Source organism: Dermacentor albipictus, chromosome 1 (genome assembly GCF_038994185.2).
Source record: "Dermacentor albipictus isolate Rhodes 1998 colony chromosome 1, USDA_Dalb.pri_finalv2, whole genome shotgun sequence".
NCBI lineage: Eukaryota > Metazoa > Arthropoda > Arachnida > Ixodida > Ixodidae > Dermacentor > Dermacentor albipictus.
In genome coordinates this window covers 3,487,343-3,509,504 of record NC_091821.1, presented here as the reverse complement: position 1 = coordinate 3,509,504, position 22,162 = coordinate 3,487,343, and the positions used below count along the sequence as shown (strand labels likewise).

At 48.4% G+C, this 22,162-nt stretch overlaps 1 protein-coding gene across 1 annotated transcript; it reads left to right on the top strand.

Moving 5' to 3' along the window:
- The first annotated feature begins 4,086 nt into the window (after positions 1-4,086).
- Positions 4,087-7,301, top strand: LOC139060030 (uncharacterized). Its single transcript, XM_070538746.1, has 2 exons — positions 4,087-4,508; positions 6,703-7,301. Exons 1-2 carry the CDS (start codon positions 4,272-4,274, stop codon positions 6,889-6,891), a joined length of 426 nt encoding a protein of 141 aa, XP_070394847.1. The 5' UTR covers positions 4,087-4,271; the 3' UTR covers positions 6,892-7,301.
- Positions 7,302-22,162: the final 14,861 nt, after the last annotated feature.

Here is a 22,162-nt window from a genome sequence, read left to right as displayed (position 1 = left end):
CGTGAATTCTAGTATGTCCGATGAAGATGAGGTGCGTCACCTTCTTAAGGGCATAGCTGAAGATGTATACCAGTTCTTGATACCCAAAGAAAACCTGACATATGTGGCCGACGTAATCCAACGTTGCCGTAAGTACACCATCCGATCTGTCCTCGGCGATGCGACAGAGAGTCCGGGAAGAGCTCCTCTGGTGCCACAGCATCGGCCGTTCTGGTAGCGGCGACTGTCGGGAAAACGAGCCCGGAATACCACCTGCGTCGTGGCACGCCTCTAATAATGCAGCGCACGTGGACGATTATAGAACTGTGTTTCCGTCTGAACCCACGAACCGGCCTCGCTTCAACACTGAGCTGCAGCGCCACACTTCTTATCCAGCGCAGCGGTACCGTACCACTTATTCAGGGTAAAGAGAATATGGCGATCATGACAGATACTCCATGCATGCTGGCGGAAATGAAGGCTTTGAGCGGCACCATGAATTTCGGCCTCTTCGAGTATGCTATAGATTCCGTCTCCCTGGCCACATCGCCAGGTTTTGCGACCGCCGCCGATCTTTCTGAGAAGAACCTCCACGAGTGACGTACCAGTCAAATAATCGAGCCTACTACACGCCATGGCCTGCACGCCCGCCGACCAATCGTGCACTTCGTCGAGATAGCTTCCGGAACCCATCACAACCTTCCGATGACAAGTTAACGCCACTGCCAGCTCCACGTGCTGCGCCGTCAGCATCACCGCGGCGTCGCCTGCTATCGCCACCACTGGAAAACTAGGTAGTGCGGCCAATGGGGGTGAAGCCGTTGGATACTGTTCACTGCCAACCGACATCCCCCCGGGAATTTTATGATGAAAAACAAAGTTCACGTGCTTGATCACGATATACATAGAATGGCTGTTGTGCATATAGGGGAAAAAATTTCCGTGATGAGTAAATTTTGAAGGCCTACTGAGGCAAAATTGATGTTTTCTTGGAACAATATTTCTACGTTTCGTAGTGTTAGAGGTGACACCTTTTGGACGGTCGGTGTTTGTACTGCGATATGTGTTTGTGTGATAAATTATTTCCCACTGAATTCGCCGTTATTCTTCGATCCAAGCACGATGTTATCATAGGCATCAATTTTTTGCAGGAGTGTGGTGCAACCGTTGACTGTCGATGTGGCGAGCTATCGATACAACACAAGGTTATAACAGGACTAATGGAGAACTCATCACGTCAATACAGTGCCTTTTGTGTTTCTGAGGACATCGTCACTTCCCCCTCCTCCTCTATGCGGGGTATACGTTCCAATCATTTGCTCTGATACCAACCTCGCCACATCTGATGCTGCAACGCAGCTTCTTCAGTCGGCCTGTGTAAAGAACGTTTTAATTCCGCACTGTTTATTGTTGGTAGTTGAAGGACACTCTTGATTATGGGCGATGAACTGCGCGGCCCAGCCTATACTTCTCCTTTCTGGCATGAAGCTCGCTCTCTTCAAAAAAGGGACATCGGCGTTACTGGCTATACTTGAGGCTGCAGACGAGTCCCTCCATTCACGCCCATCGGACTCGACATTACTTCAGATGGTGAGGAAGTCGCTCAGCACGAGTGAGTGCTACACGTTATTGGATGTTCTATCCAAGCACTCGCAAGTGTATGACTTTTCACAGAGTTACAAGACGTCTCAATTTACGACGCCTCGAATATGCCATCGCATAAATACCGCATCAGCGCACCCTATACGATAGAAGCTGTACCGAGTATCACCGACAGAGCGCAATATAAACTGGCGAGCAAGTTCAGGAAATGCTGTACAAGGGCATAATTCAGGAATCGGCGAGTCCCTGGGCTGCACCTGTCCTTCTCTTGAAAAAGAAAGTTGGCAGTTGGCCATTGTGTGTTGATTATCGGCGGCTAAACAACATTACTAAGAAAGATGTCTCCCCACTTCCACGTATAGATGATGCCTTAGACTGCCTTCATACAGCTTCTTACTTCTCTATACTCGAGATCCAGATACTGGAAAATCCCAATGAATGCCGAGGATAAGCAAAAAAAAAAAAAATTGGCGGACGCTTAAGGTTCGCCTTCAAGAGTGGAGCGCGATAGCGTTATCGCACCCCGTTCGCACCGCCCACTCATTCGCTCGGCATGCTTTTCAGTCACACAAAGACGAAACGTGCGCCTGAGCAAGCGGAATGAATCAAAGAACTCGGTGTATCGAAGGGAGAAACGATCTATGAGTGCCAAACATCGTGATTGGCACGGACAGCCGGGACGCAACTCGCCATGAAGGCGGACGCAATCATGTGACTGTAGCCTCGATGGGATCGTCCTCTATCTCGCTTGGGAGCACAACGCAGACGCATGACTCCTCGCCAGCAGCACGGCACACTTCGCAGGGACGCTTCCCCACCAGACGTGCCACGGCGCAGCGATCACGTTAGAGGCGTCGCGCATCGGACGCTGCACCTAGGAATCGCGCTGTGAGCGGAAAGAGGAGCCGCGTCGCGCGGGCGAGTGGCGCGCCACCTGTAGGCGCAGCGCCGTACATTGCTAGGAGGGGGCCTTCTGTGTTTTCCGCAAGATGGCTCTGCGTGCGCGGCAAGCCAAATGAAGCGGAAACTTACTTCGCTACGCGTTTAACTGCGACTTCTGTAATTTACACGCTCATAATTACCGACATACACCGCAGTATAACTTTTGACGGCACGTTTCTAAGCCAACACCGCATTCACAAGAGGCGCTTCTGTCCCGCTTTGAATCATCGAACTCATGGCTGAGTGAGCACATTGATGTGATAGAAAAAAATGGTGTTGCGATAACAGATACAGAGGGCATAAGCCAAGCGTTTTTTCGATTCTATGAATGGCTATTTGCCCATAAGTCAGTAGATGTGGAAGGTTCTAAAACAACGTTCTTGGAACGCATGCCGCGGCTGCCAGAAGAAAGAAAAGCAGCTCTCGAATCACCGATATCAATAGCTGGAATAGAAAAGGCGATAGATGATCTTAACCCTGGCAAGTCGTTCGGGCCGGATGGTCTGAGCGTGGCACTTTACAAAGCATTCAAACGTGACCTTTCTTCTGAGTTGAAAGATGTCTTTGATGAGGCATTTGAGTTGGGAACGTTGTCCCTGTCATTCTCCCAAGCACACACTGCTCACTCCAAAAACAGAACAAAAGGATAAGCTAAGACCTCTGACCTCATACAGACCAATTTCATTAACTAAGTGTGATTATAAAATATTTATGAAAATATTGGCTGGTATACTTCAGACAGTTATAACGGAGATTGTAGGTTCCCATCAAAGCTGTGGTATTAAGGGTCGCTCTATATTTACTAATATTAATTCTATGAGGTGTGTGCTTGAGTGTTGTGATGCCTATTGGTCTGCGGTCGCAATCCTTCAGCCTGACCTAGAAAAGGCATTCGATTGTGTACCTCATGTAATTTTGTTTGCCATTCTTGAACTTGTTAATTTAGGCTCAATCATCACGCATGATATATTCACAGCGTACCGAAACTGCAAAACGCGCCTCATTGTCAACAACAGATTGCGGGGCTCCGTTGAGGTCCAGAGGAGTGTGCGTCAGGGGTGCCCAGTGAGCCCGCTCTTACTTTGCATTTATATTGACACGTTATCCCTAGAAATTATTGAAAATGATTGGGTTCATGGCTTCCGATTGCACGCGTCGGAGGTAAAGCTCTCGGCGTACGCTGATGATATAGCTGTGTGCTGTACGGAAAAAGAGAGTCTGCTGGAGACCGTTGCGGTAGTAAGAAGGTTTGGAGAAGTGATGGGGAGCTTTGTGAATTTGGGAATGTGCCTGGGGTTCTGGCATGGCGAGTGGCCGTCAGGCCCCGACAGATTTGCAAACGTGAGATGGGTTGAAGCACGAGTAAAGTACCTCAGCGTTCCCCTTGGAAATTACAAGAAAACTGATGATTTATGACTATAAAAAGTGAAAGGAACACGAGAATAAGCGGAGAGGTAGAAAGGTGCACATCTCTCAATTTTCGCCAGAGCGGCAGTATGCAATTTATTTTTGTTAGTGTATCGGACGCGTGTACTGATTATATCAGCGCGGATGCGCATCTGTGATGCGCAGTTGTACAGCGCGCTGCATTCATGTCTTTATAAGCCACGCTCTCAATAAACCTTGGTTCTTTCCTGCACTGACCATGCTGCTGTAAGCGTCGTCTCCCTTGGCACGTTACATGGTGTCAGAAGTTGCTGCGCTGCCTGTCGACGCCTGAGGGGAACCGTTCCCGCGAAGAACGCGTTATGGACCTGCTGAAGGCACCACAGCCATTGCGGCTGACGGGTAACGTCACGGAAAACTGGAAGGGTTTCAAGCAGAAATTTGAGTTATTTCTGCAGGCAACGGCGGCAAAGGACCAGCCGAAAACGGAAGCATCGAAGGCAGCCCTCCTGCTGAGCATGGCGGGTGACGACGCGCTGGACGTCTTCAACAACTTCCAGTTCGCGCTGGATGAAGACAAGACCGACTACAGTAGAGTGGTGAGAAAATTTGATGCCTATTGCGCCGAAGTGAGCAATGAAGTGCACGAGAGATATGTATTCCGTTCAAGAAAGCAAGCGGAGGGAGAACCATTTGAAAAATTTGTTCGTGACCTGAAAAAGCAAGCAGCGCAGTGTAATTTTGGCGTTTTGCAAGAATCCATGATAAGAGACCAGATCGTATTTGGCACGCACGATTCTAGACTACGGGAGAAAATGCTTCGTGACAGCCAACTGACTTTGCAAAAAGCAGAGCAAATGTGTAAAGCAGCGGAGACGGCAGCACAACGAAACGAAGTATGGCGTAGCGGGGAAGACAGAGTCGATGCCGTATCGAGGCGCACGGCGCCGCCCACAAAAGAGCGGAAGCAAGGAAAAGAACAATTTCACTGTCGTAAGTGCAACCGCTGGCATAAACCGAAGCAACGCCCAGCGTTTGGCAAGAGGTGTCGTTTGTGCCACAAGCTGAACCACTTTGCAAGTAGTTGCGCGTCAGCGGTAGTTAGCGAAGTCCAAAAACAGCAAGACGATGACTTCGACATTCTCGACATCACAACATCTAGTCACGAAAGGGACTGGACGGTTAAAGCCCAAGTTCGCAATCGCGAGATAAGCTTTAAAGTGGATGCGGGGTCGCAGGCAAGCCTGTTTCCCATGTCCATTTACCGCCAACTGAGGGGAGCTGAAGAGTTGAAGCCAACGAATTCGGTGCTGAGGGCGTATAACGGCGGTACCATAGCGTGCTATGGAACGTCTACGCAGGAAGTAAGGCTTCGTAATACTTCTGCTACGGTCACATTTTTTGTTGTGAAAAATGGCCGTCAGGCCATACTCGGGCTAGAAGCTAGTGAGGCTTTGGGGCTGGTCCAGCGTAAAGTAGGCGCCGTAGACAAGATTTCCTGCGACGGACTTCTCAAGAAATTCAGGCATGTTTTCGAGGGCCCAGGTTGTTTGCAGCAGGCATACAGCATGGTCCTGCAATCTGAAGCGGTGCCAGTCGTGCAACCAGCTCGACGAGTTCCTTTGGCACTGGAAGAGCCTCTAAAGAAGGAACTTGAAAGAATGGTGCGTGCGGGCATAATTGTCAAAGTGAACGAGCCTACCGACTGGGCCAGTCCTTTGGTTCTAGCAAAAAAGAAAGATGGCACACTACGCGTGTGCATGGACCCCAGAGCTGCGAACAAGTACATAAAGCGGCAGCATTTCCCGCTTCCTAGGCGCGAAGATTTGGAAGCCCGTTTAACCAATGCCGCGTACTTCAGCTGTCTTGACGCGAACTCCGGCTATCATCAGATACCGCTTGACGAGCGCACATCTAAGATCTGCATTTTCTCTTCACCGTTTGGGAGATACCGTTTTCTGCGTCTGCCTTTCGGCATTTCGTCCGCACCAGAGGTATTTCAACAAACCATGAGTCAAGTATTCGAGGGCCTACCTGGGGTGCTGGTATACATTGACGACATTTTAGTTTGGGGTTCCAGTAAAAAAGAACACGATGAACGGTTGACGGAAGTGCTTAAGGCTGCCGAGAAAGCAGGATTGACTTTCAACGCGCAGAAATGCAAGTTCGGTGTGGAATCAAATTCCTTGGTGACGTCATAAGCCGAACGGGCATATCGCCTGACCCAAAGCTTATCGAAAGCCTGGCGAACATGCCGACACCAACGTCAAAGACTGACGTCCAGCGGATGCTGGGAGTGCTGAACTATTTCAGCAAATTCGTGCCACGGTTGTCCGAGCGAACGACGCTTTTACGAGAGCTTATCAAGTCCCGCGCAGAGTTCCAATGGACAGAAAACCACGCGAAAGAGTGGCAAACCTTAACGCAAGTTTTGACTACCGCCCCCCTGCTTGCAATCTTTGATCCGCACCGAGAAACTAAGATAACGTGCGACGCATCAAAGGAAGGCGTCGGTGCAGCATTATTGCAAGGCTAAAATGGTGAATGGCGACCGGTAGCGTATGCATCTCGTGTATTAACCCGAGCCGAGCAAAGCTATGCACGAATTGAAAAGGAGGCACTCGGAATTTGTTTTGGCTGTGAAAGGTTTCACGAGTTTGTGTACGGAAGAAAAGTGCTTATCGAAACAGACCATAAGCCGCTTATAGCGATCGCGCAAAAGGAAATCGCCGACATGCCACCGCGAGTGCAAAGATTCTTTTGCGGCTACTAAAATACAACTTTGTCTTTCAGTACATTCCCGGGAAACAGCTGGTTCTCGCTGACATGTTGTCACGCTCAACGGCTGACCAGGGCAAAGATCAAGTTGGCACCACTTCTGGTACCACCGACGACGTGGAGATCCATGCGGTGCAGTCCTTGGGCTACATGGTCACTTCCGAAACACAGCGGTTCTTTCCTGCACTGACCATGCTGCTGTAAGCGTCGTCTCCCTTGGCACGTTACATGGTGTCAGAACCAGCCGAACCAACAGCGCAAGCCACCGAGACGTCATCTCTAGAAACAGCTGTAGGATCAATGCTACCAGCAAGTGACGGCGATCCTTCGCCTGGCATCCAACCGACGCATGCTACTAGAAGGTCGACTCGTGTCGTCCGGCCTCCCCAGAAGCTTCATTATGATGAACATTTTAAGCAAGTGTCATAAGTTTTGGCAAATGTGTATATGTCTCTAAATCTGTTTTGTTTGTTGCCCGAGGGAGGATGTATCGGACGCGTGTACTGATTATATCAGCGCGGATGCGCATCTGTGATGCGCAGTTGTACAGCGCGCTGCATTCATGTCTTTATAAGCCACGCTCTCAATAAACCTTGGTTTCTTCCTGCACTGACCATGCTGCTGTAAGCGTCGTCTCCCTTGGCACGTTAGTTAGTAAATTATGGTATATTATGCAAGAGTTGTATTGTTCGCGCGTGTATGTGCAGAAGTTGCATCGAGTTTTTGCTGTCTTTATTTGGGCGTCCAGCTAGGAACGCTTCAGCCGCACGAATCTTTTTCGGCGAGTGAAAGATGGGGGCCTGGGTCTGGCCCACCTTTTTGTGCGACAGCTTGTAAATAGATTTTTTTCTTTCGTGACGTCAATGACCCGTTCTCAAGTGAAGTGAGACTTTGTTATGTGTTACCAGAGTTTGTTATCAGCAGTGAAATAATGCCTGCTACTGTATTCGCTTTTTTAAAGAGATAGTAGCGAGTGTCTGTTTTTTGTCAGTACGGTTTTCGAATGACTATCTGTTCAGTGTAAAAAGAAAGAAATTGTACAGTGACCTGTGTGATATCTTTCCAGTGGCGATGTACAGAACCATATACAGTAGAGGTCAAACTAACAGTTTTAAAACACGTAAAAGGAATGAACGTGCAGCCAGGAGTGAAATCTTTTTTCTTCAAGCTTCACACGGGCACTCTGACAGTGAGAACATTTTTGGGAGAACGCGGTTTTATACATGCCATGGGGTCTCAACTGTCTGATTTGCAAAAAACCAGAAACAGTAGACCATGTTTTCCTGCATTGTTGGGAGGGGGTGTTCTTTTGGAATGTCCTCCAAAGAACCATAAAGATAGATTTCCCGTTGGATCCGCACGGCATCAGATTTCTGTCGTTAGATAATGAGGACGGGGTCCCATTTGACCTCGTCATGCTTACAGGCCTCTACTATGTATGGCGAGCCCGAATGGAAGGCTTCTATTGTGACCCAGACGCGCGGCCTGCGCGCCTGCATTTCCGTGGACACATGTCACGCTTTATTGAAGTACAAAAAGGAGAAGTTCTTGTAATTGAGTGGCTACCTAGGATTGAGGCGTTGGCATTCCTCAACGAATTTTAATATACAAAGTCAGCCAAGTTGTGCCGGCCGCTGTATTACAGAATGTTCCTTTTTCTACATGACGCATGGAATATTTTATTTATTTTGTTGTTTTTGGCTGTGTTGCTCATAAGATGTACGAGTATGTGAAAACGTCGAGAACTTGCAATAAAGAAAAAAAGAACTCGTGGCTGAATGGTAGCCTCTCCGTCTCACACTCCGAAGACCCTGGTTCGATTCCCACCCAGCCCATCTTGCAAGTTGTCTTTTGTGAATCTTCCAGGTTTCCTCGCTCTCGGCCAACGGCGCCGACGCCGACGCCGACGACACCGTCTTTTCTGTGACATGAACTCCTTAACGCTGTCGCGGTAAAACAGCGTTCGTAACTCCCGACGGTCTTTTTGAATTCAATCCCACGCCGTTCGGCTTGTGCAACGGTTCCACCACCTTCGAACGATCCATGGATACTATTCTGCGAGGTTTAAAGTGGAAGATATGCATGTGCTACCTCTACGATGTTATTATCTTTGGGCGCACGTTTCAGGAGCACAACATGAGTCTCGACATTGTCCTCAGCTGCATACAGAAGGGTTGTCTTGTGCGCAATTCTAAAGAGTGCCATTTTTGTGAGTGGCAAGCCTTGGTGTTCGGACATCCTGTGGACAAAGACGACGTCAGGCCTGACCCTGCGAAGACAGACAGAATGCTGTTGAAGCATTCCAAGCACTATCAGTCTGTCAAAAAACTTCGCAGCTTTCTAGGGTTCTGCTCCTATTTTAGGTGGTTCATTCCTCGATTTGTTGACGTCGCTCATCACTTGACAAGCCTCCTGCGCAAGAACGCCGCTTTCGAGTGGACGCCACCTTTCTGTTTCTTTTCGACAGCTGAAGTTTCTACTGACGTCGCGACCGATCCTCAGACCCTTGAATCCTTCCGCGCCAACAGAAGTCCACATAGATGCGAGTGGTGTAGTTCTTGGTGCTGTTCTGGTTCAACGCTTGGATGACAAAGAACACGTCATCGGCTACGCAAGACGGTCATAGAGCAAATTCAAGCGTAACTACATGGTGACTGAGGAGGGATGCCTTGCTGTGATTATTGCAGTGCAACGATTTCGGTCGTACCTGTATGGGTGTCACTTTACTGTTGTTACCATTCATCATTCTTTGTGCTGGCTCGTGAATGTTGGCGAGCTATCTGGATGCATTACACGATTGGCCCTGCGTCTGCAAGAGTACAGCTTCACTGTATCCTACAAGCGCGACCGACGAAATCCTGACACCGATTGCCTTTCCCTGATGCATCTTAGTACAACGGAATGCGGCGCGGACAGTTTTCACAACGTCATCGCACTCATCCACCGTGATTTCCCAGATGCCACAACCTTCGCAAGAGAACTACGTGATGATCCGAGTTTAGAGCCAATTTTCTCTGCCGCGAAAGAGTCGACATCGTGTAGTTTTGGCGTTCGGGATGGACTGCTGTACTATAAAAAATTATCCGCGAAAGGTGCACTGTTTGTTCTCGAGGCGGGAGAAGCCACCCGCACTTCTGTTTTGCGCGTCGTGCACGGTGATCGAACTTCAGGTCATTTAGGGTCTATGTGGACACTCCATCGCGCCAAAGAAAAATTTTACTGGCCTCAAAGGCGCAAGACAACGGAGACATACGTAGCCACTTGCGCTGAGTGTCAAAGTCACAAGAGACTTACTGCTGCTCCAGCCAGTTTCTTAGAGCCTGTGGTGTCACCCAGTTCCCCCTTTGAGCAAGCAGGCATCTACCTCATATGGCCGTCCCCACGTTCTTCCAAAGGCAACAGCTGGATTATAGCATGTGCTGACTACCTGACTCGGTTCTGCTAGACAGCAGCACTACCCTCTGCATCTGCAGGCGAGGTCTCGAAGTTTATGGTGCGTTGCATTATAATTCGTCATGGTCTCCCTCGAGTGATCATTAGCGACCGTGGCCGTCAGTTCATAGCTGATGTTATTGAAAAACTTCTACGTTTGGGCGCCTCTAAACTGCGACACTCAGCGCCTTATCACCCACAGACGAATGGTTCGACAGAACGCACAAACAGAACACTTGTGAACATGATTTCCATGTATGTAAGCTCGGACCACAAAAACTGGGACCCACCCGGGGGAAATCGGTAGTCGCCTCTTCCTGTCTCTTTCTCGCCAAATCTTAGTCTTTATCTCTCACTTTTTTATCTTTGCTGTCTTCTTCTCTCTTCCATTTACTTCCTTTCTCCACGGCGGCAAGGGTTAACCTTGTGTGGATATCCTACCTTGGGTACACCATATTGAGTTATAGTGACGGCGTACGGCTGGCGTCGTGCAGGCTTGTACACAAGCTCTGCCGCGTCCTCTCGTTGGGCTCCGTGGTGGGCGGTCGGCGCTGTTGCCGAAGAAGAAGAAGAAGAACAAAACTTTATTCGGAGAAAGAACTTCGTTGCCCCTAAAACGGGGTAACACCGTGTGGTCGGGCCCCTATTCCAAGGCACCGCTGGCCCTCGCTATCCTTTCTGCCCTGCGGACGAGCCTGAGCTGATCCCCAAGGGCGGAGCTGGATAGCAATGCCTCCCACCTCGCTCTCGTATTATTATCTTCTTGTTCTTCTGTGTGAGCTGTGCACTCCCATGTGATGTGGTAGAGCGTTGGTGTGCTCCCACACCACGGGCATATGTCCTTGTATGCTGTTGGGTAGTATATATGCAGTTCATGTAGGTTTATGTATGTGTCTGTTTGGAGCCTGCGTAACGTCGCTGAGTCCATGGCTGAAAGGTTCCTATGCGGGGCTGGGTAGAGCCTTCTGATTTCCCTGTAGTGTTGCAAGATCGCTTTAGAACTTGGATCGATGGGTGTCGGGTCCTCCACCATGTTGCCATGGGCAGCTCGGCAATTAGTAAAACCTCGAGCCACCTCATCTGCATGGAGGTTCCCAGTAACACCCTCGTGTCCCGGGGCCCATGTTTTCGTTTGGGTATACCTGACGTCAAGGTCTCTGTTGATTTCGGTAAGTATCCGGCGTGCCCTCGCGCTGATCTGTCCCCTCTGATAGTTTCTACATGCGGCCTGAGAATCTGTGACTATTGTTAGTGGAGCATTGCGCTCTATGCCTTCTCGTATAGCTAAGGCGATGGCTATCTCTTCGGCTTCTAAAATGGTTGCTCGGGAAACCGAAGCACAGGCCGTGATTTTCCCTTTACGGTTTACGACAACTGCCACCATGTTCTTTGCGTTGGCCCGATATGGTGAAGCATCCGTGAATCGTGCAGTGTCCAAGTATTTTGTTGTTTTGTCTATGTATTCTGCTCGAGCTTTTCTCCTTCCTGCGTGTAATGTCGGATCCATGTTTTGTGGTATTGGTGATACCCCATACAAATCTCTAATCTGGCAGGGTAGACCTTTGGCGTTTTGGTGTATTTGTATGCATCCTCCAAGGCCGACTCTTAGAAGAAGAGCTCTGCCGACTGTCGTTTGCGCCAATCGACTCCTCTGCGCTATGAGTTGGGCTTCAGCCAGCTCTTGAAATGTATTTTGGAGGCCGAGGGCTAGAAGCTTCTCATTTGAAGTGTTGCGTGGCAACCTCAGGGCTGTCTTATATGCCATCCTTATTATTGTATCAGCCTTTTCTTCTTCCTCCCTGTTCATGGTATGGTAAGGAAGGGAGTACATTAGTCTGCTGATGACCAGGCTTTTCACCAGTCTGAGGGTGTCTTGTTCCCCCATTCCTGTCCGATTATGAGCCACACGGGCTATCATCCGAATAATTTGTTGCGTTGTTTGCCGAACATACACATTTTTCTCATGGCAGCGCAAACCTATATTCTCTATGATCGGCGTCTGAAAAGATGCCGCACCGAAGCAACGTTCCAGTTCTCTTTTCGGAGCAATGTTCCATCATTTCCTAAGTTCTATGTACTGCACAGTGAAAACAACGTACCAGTGAGAAAGCTCTCTCCATTCCTAGTGGCCAAGTGTCTAAAAGAAAAAATCGGACCAACATACAAAGCTTCCAAAATGTCTAGCGGGAACCTCCTCCTAGAACTCAATGACAAAGACCAAGCGCAAAAGCTCACAGAACTTACCAGTATTGGTAACGCAACATTGACAATTTCACCGCACAGAACATTAAATACAAGCAGGGGTGTAATATCAGAGGAAGATTTTATTGGCTTAAGCGACGAAGAACTGCTGGAAGGTTTCCAGCAACAGAATGTTACCAAAGTCCAAAGAATTGTCATCCGCAGGAACGACCAAGAAATCCCCACAAAATATGTAATACTCACCTTTGGAACGAGTGTAATGCCTACCTCGCTGGATGCAGGTTATGTAAAGGTAAATGTTAGACCATATATTCCGAACCCCAGACGATGTTTTAAATGCCAAAGGTTTGGACATGCTTCGCATGCATGTCGAGGACGAACTACTTGTGCTAAATGCAGTTCGAACGATCACCAAACTGACAATTGCACCTCTTCGCCACTTTGTGTCAACTGCAAGGGAGATCATCCCGCTTATTCGCGGTCCTGCCCTTGCTGGAAAAAAGAAAAAGAAGTAATTGCTTTAACAGTCAAAGAAAAAATCTCGTTCTATGAAGCTAGAAAGCGGCTGTCGTACCTTCCGCGAAGAAGTTACGCCGATGTGACGCAGATGGGGGCAGCGTCACAGAGGCCTCAGGAGTCCTCCGAGCCCACGCGCAGTGGTCCCGCAGTGACCCCTCCCGCCCCCAAGGTGGAAGCAGCCGACGCTGCTCCATCCTCTTCAAACGCCCTGCAGACACCAGTCCCGCAGGGCCCTAAGATCAAGCGAACCCCAAGGCCCGAGACACGTGTCTCGGCGCCTAACTCTCGATCCTCCAGCGCCTCAGAGAGAGCGACGGAGGTCGACGCAAAAACCCCGGTGTCATTGATAACCTAAAGGTTATCGCTCATTTGTATAAGCCTTTTAAATTCCATGTCACCTAACATCTCACCTCTTATTCATTCCATAGTGCCAATTCTTACCTTTCAATTTCAAAATGGCTTTTATTATCCATTGGAATTGTAGAGGTCTCATACACAATTTAGGTGACATCAAAGACATAATCAACATCTTTTCACCAGTTGCTGTATGTCTTCAGGAAACGAATCTCGGCGCGAAAAATAGTCAAATTCTCAAAGGTTTCACCGTTGTCCGAAGGGACCGCGAATGTTGCACCCGTTTGTCAGGCGGAGTGGCTATAGTCGTGCAGGGCGGCACTCCTACCCGAAATGTCCAATTGAATACATCCTTAGAAGCCGTAGCTGTCACCATTCTATCTTACAAAACCATCACCATTTGCTCACTGTATATTCCACCTCACACCCACTTCACTACTAAACAGTTAGAAAATTTAACAGAACAATTACCGGAACCATTTGTTTTAGTAGGGGATTTTAATGCTCATTGTACTCTTTGGGGCAGTGTCAAAACTGACCAAAGAGGGCAACTCGTTGAAGATTTTATTCTGTCAAACAATATCTGTCTTTTAAACTCAGGTGCGCCAACTTATTTCTCACCAACTTCCCGCACTTTTAGTTGTTTAGATTTAGCTTTTTGTTCACCCTCTCTATTCGCTGATTTTAAAGGGAAGCTCTCGACACCTCATATGGTAGCGATCACTTACCGGCTCTCATCAAACTCCTACCATCACCACAAACATTAGTAACAAGACCACGCCGTTGGAAAATACAGCTCGCTGACTGGCAGGTTTTTATGGAAAACGCGAAAGTGGAAAATGTTTTTTCGTCAGGGCTTAGTATTGACGAAATTAATCAAAGAATCACCGAAGTTATAATCTGTGCGGCAGAAAAGGCCATACCCCTGTCATCGGGTATAGTGCACAAAAAGCTAAACCCCTGGTGGACGAAGGAGTGTACCGACACTAAAAAAGAACACAATAAGGCCTGGGGAATCCTACGGAGGTACCCCACCTATAGCAACCTGTTAAACTTCAAACGAGCCAAAGCCAAAGCACGTTTCATTCGACGACATGCTGAAAAATCATCATGGCAAAAATACATCTCCTCAATTAATAGTACGGTAACATCGAAACGAATGTGGGACCAAGTGAGGAAATTTAGAGGACAGTACTCATCTTACTCAATACCGTTACTTACAAGTCCAGGCATACAAACAACAATACAAGAACAAGCAGATATACTTGGAGAACATTTCCATGATGTATCCAGTTCAGGAAATTATACAGAGGAATTTTTACAATACAAACAGTCTGCTGAAAAACAGAAGCTGCCCACAACTGGTGCATCAAATGAACCATACAATTCCCCCCTCACACAACAAGAAATAAACAGAGTTCTTTCTGCAGGGAAAAACACGGCGCCAGGTCACGACCGCATTCACTACGCCATGCTGGCTCATCTGTCTCAGGCATCTGTAAACGCTCTCCTTAAATTTTTTAACTTAATCTTGGAATCTGGCATAATGCTGGAAGAATGGAAAAAGGCAATAGTAGTTCCATTTCTAAAAGCCGATGAATCCCCCACATCCGCAAGCAGCTACAGACCCATTGCCCTCACGAGCTGTTTGGCAAAATCATATGAAAGCATCATCAACATAAGACTTTCATTTATTTTAGAATCAAGAAACCGTATTGACCCCCATCAGTGTGGATATAAAAAGGGTGGTTCAACCACTGACCATCTTGTCCGTCTAGAACATGAAATTCCATATGCATTTTTACACAAACAACACTGTCTAGCAGTTTTCTTCGATTTAGAAAAAGCCTACGATACCACATGGAGATATGGAATTTTAAAAGACCTGGCTGACCTCGGCATCCGGGGTAAAATGCTGAACTGCCTAGCTGATTTTATGAGTAATAGAACATTTCAGGTACGTCTGGGCTCAGTACTATCTCATACATTTAAACAGGAAAATGGTGTTCCACAAGGCTGTATTCTCAGCACGATACTTTTTATAGTAAAAATGAACACAGTTAAGAAGATCATACCGTCGTCTCTTATGCACTCCTTATACGTAGACGATCTCCAAGTGGCTTGCCGTGCCTCAAATTTGCTAACCTGTGAGAGGCAGCTCCAGATAACAATTAATAAACTGACACAATGGGCTAACAAAAATGGTTTCCGTTTCTCCACACAGAAAACAGTTACTGTTTTGTTCTCTCAGAAACGAGGGCTACACAGCGATCCAGTCCTAAAATTGAACGACACCATACTGCCGGTGAAACAAGACCATAAGTTTTTAGGAGTAACCTTTGACACCAGACTTAACTTCCTAACTCACATAAAAGCACTGAAGATTAAAGCAAATAAAGCTCTAAATATCCTTAAAATTCTGTCTCATAAGCACTGGGGTTCCGACCGAACGTGCCTTTTACGTGTCTACCGGTCTCTTGTTCGTAGCCTTTTAGACTACGGCTCCGTGGTTTACGGCTCAGCCAGACAGTCCTACATCCAACGACTTGACCCGTTACATAACCTTGGACTGCGACTGGCAAGTGGTGCCTACCGAACTTCACCTATTCCAAGTTTATACGTCGAGTGTAATGAACCCTCCTTACAGCACCGCAGAGCATTCCTCACTTTTTCCTACGTACTCAGAATTCAGTCATCACCACAACACATATGCTACAACATCCTCACACAATGCAACTCACGCCTAGACTATACAAATAAACCGAACATGATAAAACCGCTTGTCCTGCGATATGAGGAATATGTCCGGGATTATGACATTCCTTGCGAAGTCCTCGAGGTTGCCAGAAAGCCACAGCGTTTGCCCCCATGGTACGATTTTGAACCGTTATGTGACTGGACATTGACACATTTAAAGAAGAAAGACACCCCACGCGAACACATTACACAAGCATTCCGTGAACTTCAGGAGAAATATAAAAATAACGTGCAATATTACACTGATGGCTCCAAAACGAAAGAACACGTGGGTGTGGGAGTCATAACGGAAAATTGGGGAAAAAGTATTCGATTGCCACAACACGCCTCTGTTTTCACGGCCGAAGTTTTCGCCATATGGGTTGTTGTGAAAAAAATTATCGCTGATAAACACACAAATGCAGTCATATACACAGATTCTTTAAGCACACTGAAGGCACTACATCTGAAATCTGAGTGTGAACCCCTGATTGGAGACATTTTAAACATGGTGGCTTTTAATGAATACGGGAGGTCAATTCGTTTCTGCTGGGTCCCAAGCCATGTTGGGATATCGGGTAACGAAGCAGCTGATACATAGGCATTGATGGCAGCACACGAAGACTATACAAACACAACACTCCCATACAAAGATAGCATCCGCGCAATTAGAAAAGCCTTAACGGTAAAATGGCAACGCGAATGGGACCGTTGTTCCGACAATAAGCTACATCTCACGAAACCCATAGTTAGGGAGTGGAAGTCATGCTATCATCAGGAGCGGTTCATCGAAGTAGTTTTGTGCCGACTACGCATCGGGCACACACACATCACACACAATTACCTACTTAGGAAAGAAGACACACCAAAATGCGAGAAATGTCAACAGCCACTAACAGTTATGCACATATTACTCACATGTACGCAGATCGAAACACACAGACGAGCACTCTTGCACAAATTATATGAACAACACATACTGTTACACCCTGCCCTAATTTTAGGCGATGATCCACTAGTCCCATTTTGTGACGTCCGTAAATTTTTAGACGACACTGGATTTTTACATAAAATATAGAATATTAACACAGTCTTTCACTTTACAAACTGTATTTTAGAACACCTCGTGTTTGGCGCAGCATAGCCTTAGCTGCTTTTGCGCCATTAAACCCCATTAAACAAACAAACAAACAAAAACTGGGACAAAGTATTGCTGTTGATCACTTACGCATGCAACACGTCGCAACATGAGACCACTGGATACAGTCCGTTTTTCTGCCGAGGTACAGATTGGACACTATCTTTCCTCTTGGTAATCACGAGGACGCTTGTATCGCGGAAACCCTCTGCCGAGTGGAGGAGGCTCCGCGCCTCGCTCGTTTACGTACTCTAGCTTTACAAATGCAATCCAAATCCCAATACGATAGTCGACACCGGCAAGTCACTTACGATCGGGGTGACCTAGTATGGCTATGGACTCCCGTGCGTAAACGCGGTCTATGCAAAAACTGCTCGCCGACTATGTTGGACCATTCATTGCGCATGAGCCTCTCAGCAAGGTGAATTATAGAATTGCGCGCCTCACTTCCAGTGGAAGGCGATCATCCAAGACTCACATCACGCATGTAGCCCGCCAGAAGCCGGTTACTCAACAAATGCCCCACTGAGTTCTCACTCGCAGGGCTCCCTCAGCAAGAGGAGCCATACTACAGGGCTTGAAAGGTAGTGGAGCAGCAGCATCAGTGGCACCCCCCCACCCCCCCCCACACATATATATAGATATATATATATATATATATATATATATATATATATATATATATATATATATATATATATATATATATAGTCGCATATGCGTTTGTGCCGTTGTCGACAAAGGGATGTTAGCAGAACAGGAAGAGATTGATGGGTATCGAAGATCGGTTGATTGTGTTACCCTGGTCACGAGCTTCCCCCTTGTAACTGCATATATTGTAAATACATATATTTTCTCCCCGTAACATTTTGGTGGACGTGCGGAGTAATATCGCCACAAGCCAATCCTGGATCTTCGCAGCGGGCGTCACATCGGTTCCCCTGTTATGGCTACTGACGCTTCCTCCGCCGCTCAGACACCAGCGGAAGTAGTGCTAACCCAGCTACGTCACCCGGGAACCATCATCAGCACTGGCAAGGTCGACGTCGAAGACTGGCTGAAGTCGTATGAGCGCGTCGGTAAGCACAAGAAGCGGGATACCACACTTTTGCTGGCCAGCGTGATAACTTACCTGGGAGGAACCGCGAAGGTATGGTTCGAGACGCATGAAGCCGACATTGGAAGCTGGGACGCCTGTCAGGAAAAGCTAAGCGATCTTTTTGAAAGACCTGTGGGAATTCAAATGGAGGCCAGACAAGAGCTAGCGTCTCGAGCCCAGACATCAACTGAATCCTACGTCGCGTATATTCAAGGCGTTCTGGCTATCTGCCGTAAAGCGGACGCAGACATGCTGGAGGTCGGTAAGGTCGAACACATATTGAAGGGTACCGCGGGCGATGCGTTCAACCTCCTGCTTTGCAGGAACTGCTCAACCATTGTGTCCATCATCAAGGAATGCCGGAATTATGAGCAAGCGAAGAGCAAACGCATCGTACATGCTTCAATGGTCTTCCGAATACGGCTGCAACTTTCTCCTGCAATGACCCTCCTGCGTCACATCCGTCTACAACGCCAAGCTTGACACAGATCATCCGTCGCGAACTTGAGGCTATGACTCGAAGTTCTCACTGCCCTCATAAGGATGACAACATGGCCATCTTCCTTATTCAAGCTGCTGTCCACCGAGAAATTGCAAACATGGACATCCAGTCGGCTGTTCGGCCACGTCTCGCCCCTACCGCTCCTGTCAGTGCCTCTGCTGCCCCTCGACAGCCGTTCCCGAATCGATATCGGAACTCCTCTGAGTGGCGAACACCGTATGACAGGCCAATTTGCTTAGCTTGCTCCCGGGTCGGCCATATCTCCCGCCACTGCCGTAGTAGCCGCTGGTACTCCTCGCCTCGACCATATGGTGATCGCCGCTTCGACCCAGACACTCGGCCTCTGTCGCAGCTCTCTGAACCTTACCATGCCGGCCTTCCCTCTCGGGCAAACATCACTAGCCGCTCGCCTTTGCCGCAACGCCGTCAATCCCGTTCGCCTACACCTCGACGTCCCTCGTCCGCGCCCTACGCGGGTCGCTTCTCGGGAAACTAAACAATGCAGCCCCTGGAGGTGAGGCTGCATTGGCGACTCGGACTGCAAAACCTCTGCTGAACTTTGCTGCTCCACCGAACATTCTTGAAATTTTTGTTGATGATATACCCGTTCATGCCCTCATCGATACTGACGCTTAGGTGTCGGTTTTGTGATCAGATCTTCGTAGCCATCTCCGTAAAATCCTGACACCTGCCCGGTCGCCTGCCATCCAAGTAGCTAATGGCAGTGGTACAACAGCGGTGATGGGAATGTGCGCCGCCCATGTTACTTTTGCCGGCGGTCCAGTGTTATTCCTGTTCACTGTACTGGCCCAGTGTCCACACGAAGTGATTCTTGGAATCGACTTTGTGACTGATCATTCAGCCCTTATTGACTGTGCGACCGGCACCCTTCGCCTTGAACTGCCCCAATACTTTGCCGACCCGACCGACGACGACAAGTCCCGACTTCGTTCTACTGAATTTGTGAAACTGCAACCTGATGCTGCGACTTACGTCCTCATGTCGCCTTATCCACCACTTCGAGATGGTCCTTACGTGGTGTCCCCACTTTGCGGCGTCCTCCTGGCACATCGAAAGGCACTACCAAGCTCAGTTGTAACTCTGGCCAACAATCGAGTGTGGCTTCCTCTTCTGAAGTTTGGTTCGTGTCTACTAGTGCTTCCTGGCGGTGTATCTCTCGCTGTGATGTACTTTTTGGAAGATGTGGAGTAGCTGCTCTTACGCCCGAACCACGATTCGACACTGATGCAGCTTGTGTCACTCCTACTTCACGCAACGACAAGTTTACACCAATGATCGCTACTGACCTACGACCTGCTTACGCCGACGCCCTTCACCGCATTCTGATGTCCTATGAAGACATCTCTGATTTGGCAATCGCCCGCTAGGTCAAACCCGTGTCGTCACCCATCCAATCCACACTGATGACGCTCGTCCTATACACCGTAGGCCCTACCGTGTTTCTGCGGCTGAACGCCAGGTGATCTAAAGGGATGTGGACAAAATGCTGTCCAAAGATATTATCGAGTCTTCCTGCAGTCCGCGGGCGTCACCTGTCGTTCTGGTTGAAGAGAAGGACAACACCTGGAGATTTTGTATCGATTACCGTCACCTTAATAAGATAACCCAAAAGGACGTGTATCCGCTTTCGCGTATTGATGACGCGCTGGACTGCTTACACGGTGCCAGTTATTTTTCGGCGATTGATTTGCGCTCTGGCTACTGGCAAATCGCAGTGGATGAACTAGATCGCAAAAAAAAACCGCCTTCGTCACCCCGGGTGGTCTCTACCAATTTAACGTGATGCCTTTCGGACTGTGTAATGCCTCTGCTACCTTGATGACTTCATTGTTTTTTCACCGACGTTTGAGAGCCACCTCCATCGACTCTCAGCTAATCTTGCTGTTTTCCGACGAGCTGGCCTACAACTCAACTCGGCAAAATACCATTTCGGCCACCGCCAAATACGAGTACTTGGTCACTTTGTTGACACAGCTGGCGTCCAGCCTGTCCTGATAAATTTCGCGCCGTTGGTGAGTTTGCTCTTCCGCATTCTTCTACTGATGTCCGAAGTTTCCTAGGGCTGCGTTCCTGTTTTCGGCGATTTATCCAGAACTTTGCCGAAATCACTCGTCCTCTCACAGACCTTCTCAAAAAGGACGCTACTTTTCGTCGGGGACGCGACCAGGCTGCAGCGTTTTCCACGCTTATCAGTCGCCTTATCAATCCACCCGTATTGGGTCACTATGATCCGCATGCCTGCATTGAAGTTCGTACTGATGCAAGCAGCCATGTGATTCGCGCTATCATGTCCCAGCGACAGCGGTACAACAATCACGTGATCGCGTATGCTAGCCATCTTCTTTCAGCACCAGAACGCAACTACTCCATAACAGAGCGTGAATGCTTGGCCCTTGTTTGGTCCATTGCTAAGTTCCGCCCTTACCTGCTCGGTCGACATTTCGCCGTCGTGACAGATCATCATGCGTAATGTTGGCTATTCTCACTCAGAGACCCGAAAGGTCGTGTTGGCCGCTGGGCTTTACGCCTGCAAGACTACACCTTTTCCGTGTCTTACAAATCTGGGCGGCTCCAGAATGACACCGACTGCCTCTCCAGCTATCCTGTCGACCCACCCGTTGGCACCGAAACCTGCGTTTTGTCGATCTCTGACTTCTCACAGATCGCCAGCGGGCAGCGTCGTGACCAATATTCACGATTCATCATCGAGCGCGTTATCTCGGAACCACAGGACGCTTTGCTCCATGTATTTGTTCTCCAAGATGGGACTTCATATCGACGCAATATGCAACCACATGGTGTTGAACTGCTTCTCGTCGTTTTCCACATCTGCGCTCACCAATTTGCTCGCACTTACATGATGTGCCCACCGCTGGTCATTTGGGTGCCTCCCGTAGGTACGACCGTGTGCGCAGGCGATTTTTCTGGCCTGGGCTATATGGCTCTGTTCGAAGCTACGTCGCTACCTGCGAACTTTGCCAACGCCGCAAGAAGCTTTCGTCTCCCGTTGGGCACTTTCAGCCTATATACATCCCCAGTGAGCCATTTCTCCGCGTCGTCCTGGACCTCCTTGGCCCATTTCCAACTTCATCTTCGGGCAACAAGTGGGTGGCCGTTTCGACGGACTATATCACGCGTTATGCCATAACGCGGGCCCTCCCCTACGAGATGCGCAACTGATGATGATGATGATGATGATATGTGGTGTTTTGTGGCGCAAGGGCCAGGCTTGGCCAAAGAGCGCCATGACAAGTGGTGATGTTGACGATGTATTGTGGAAGATGTAACTTGGCTGTAAAGTGGCCTAAAAATAGTCGCTGTAGAGTGCGTAAAATCTACTTGCTATAAAATTATGGCGATGACAGATGACGAATACTATGAACATTAAAATCCATCGTAAAAGAATGATGCAGAATACAAAATACATGAGATGGTAAAAATGTCTGGAGCACTGTTGCCTCGCCAGAGCCCT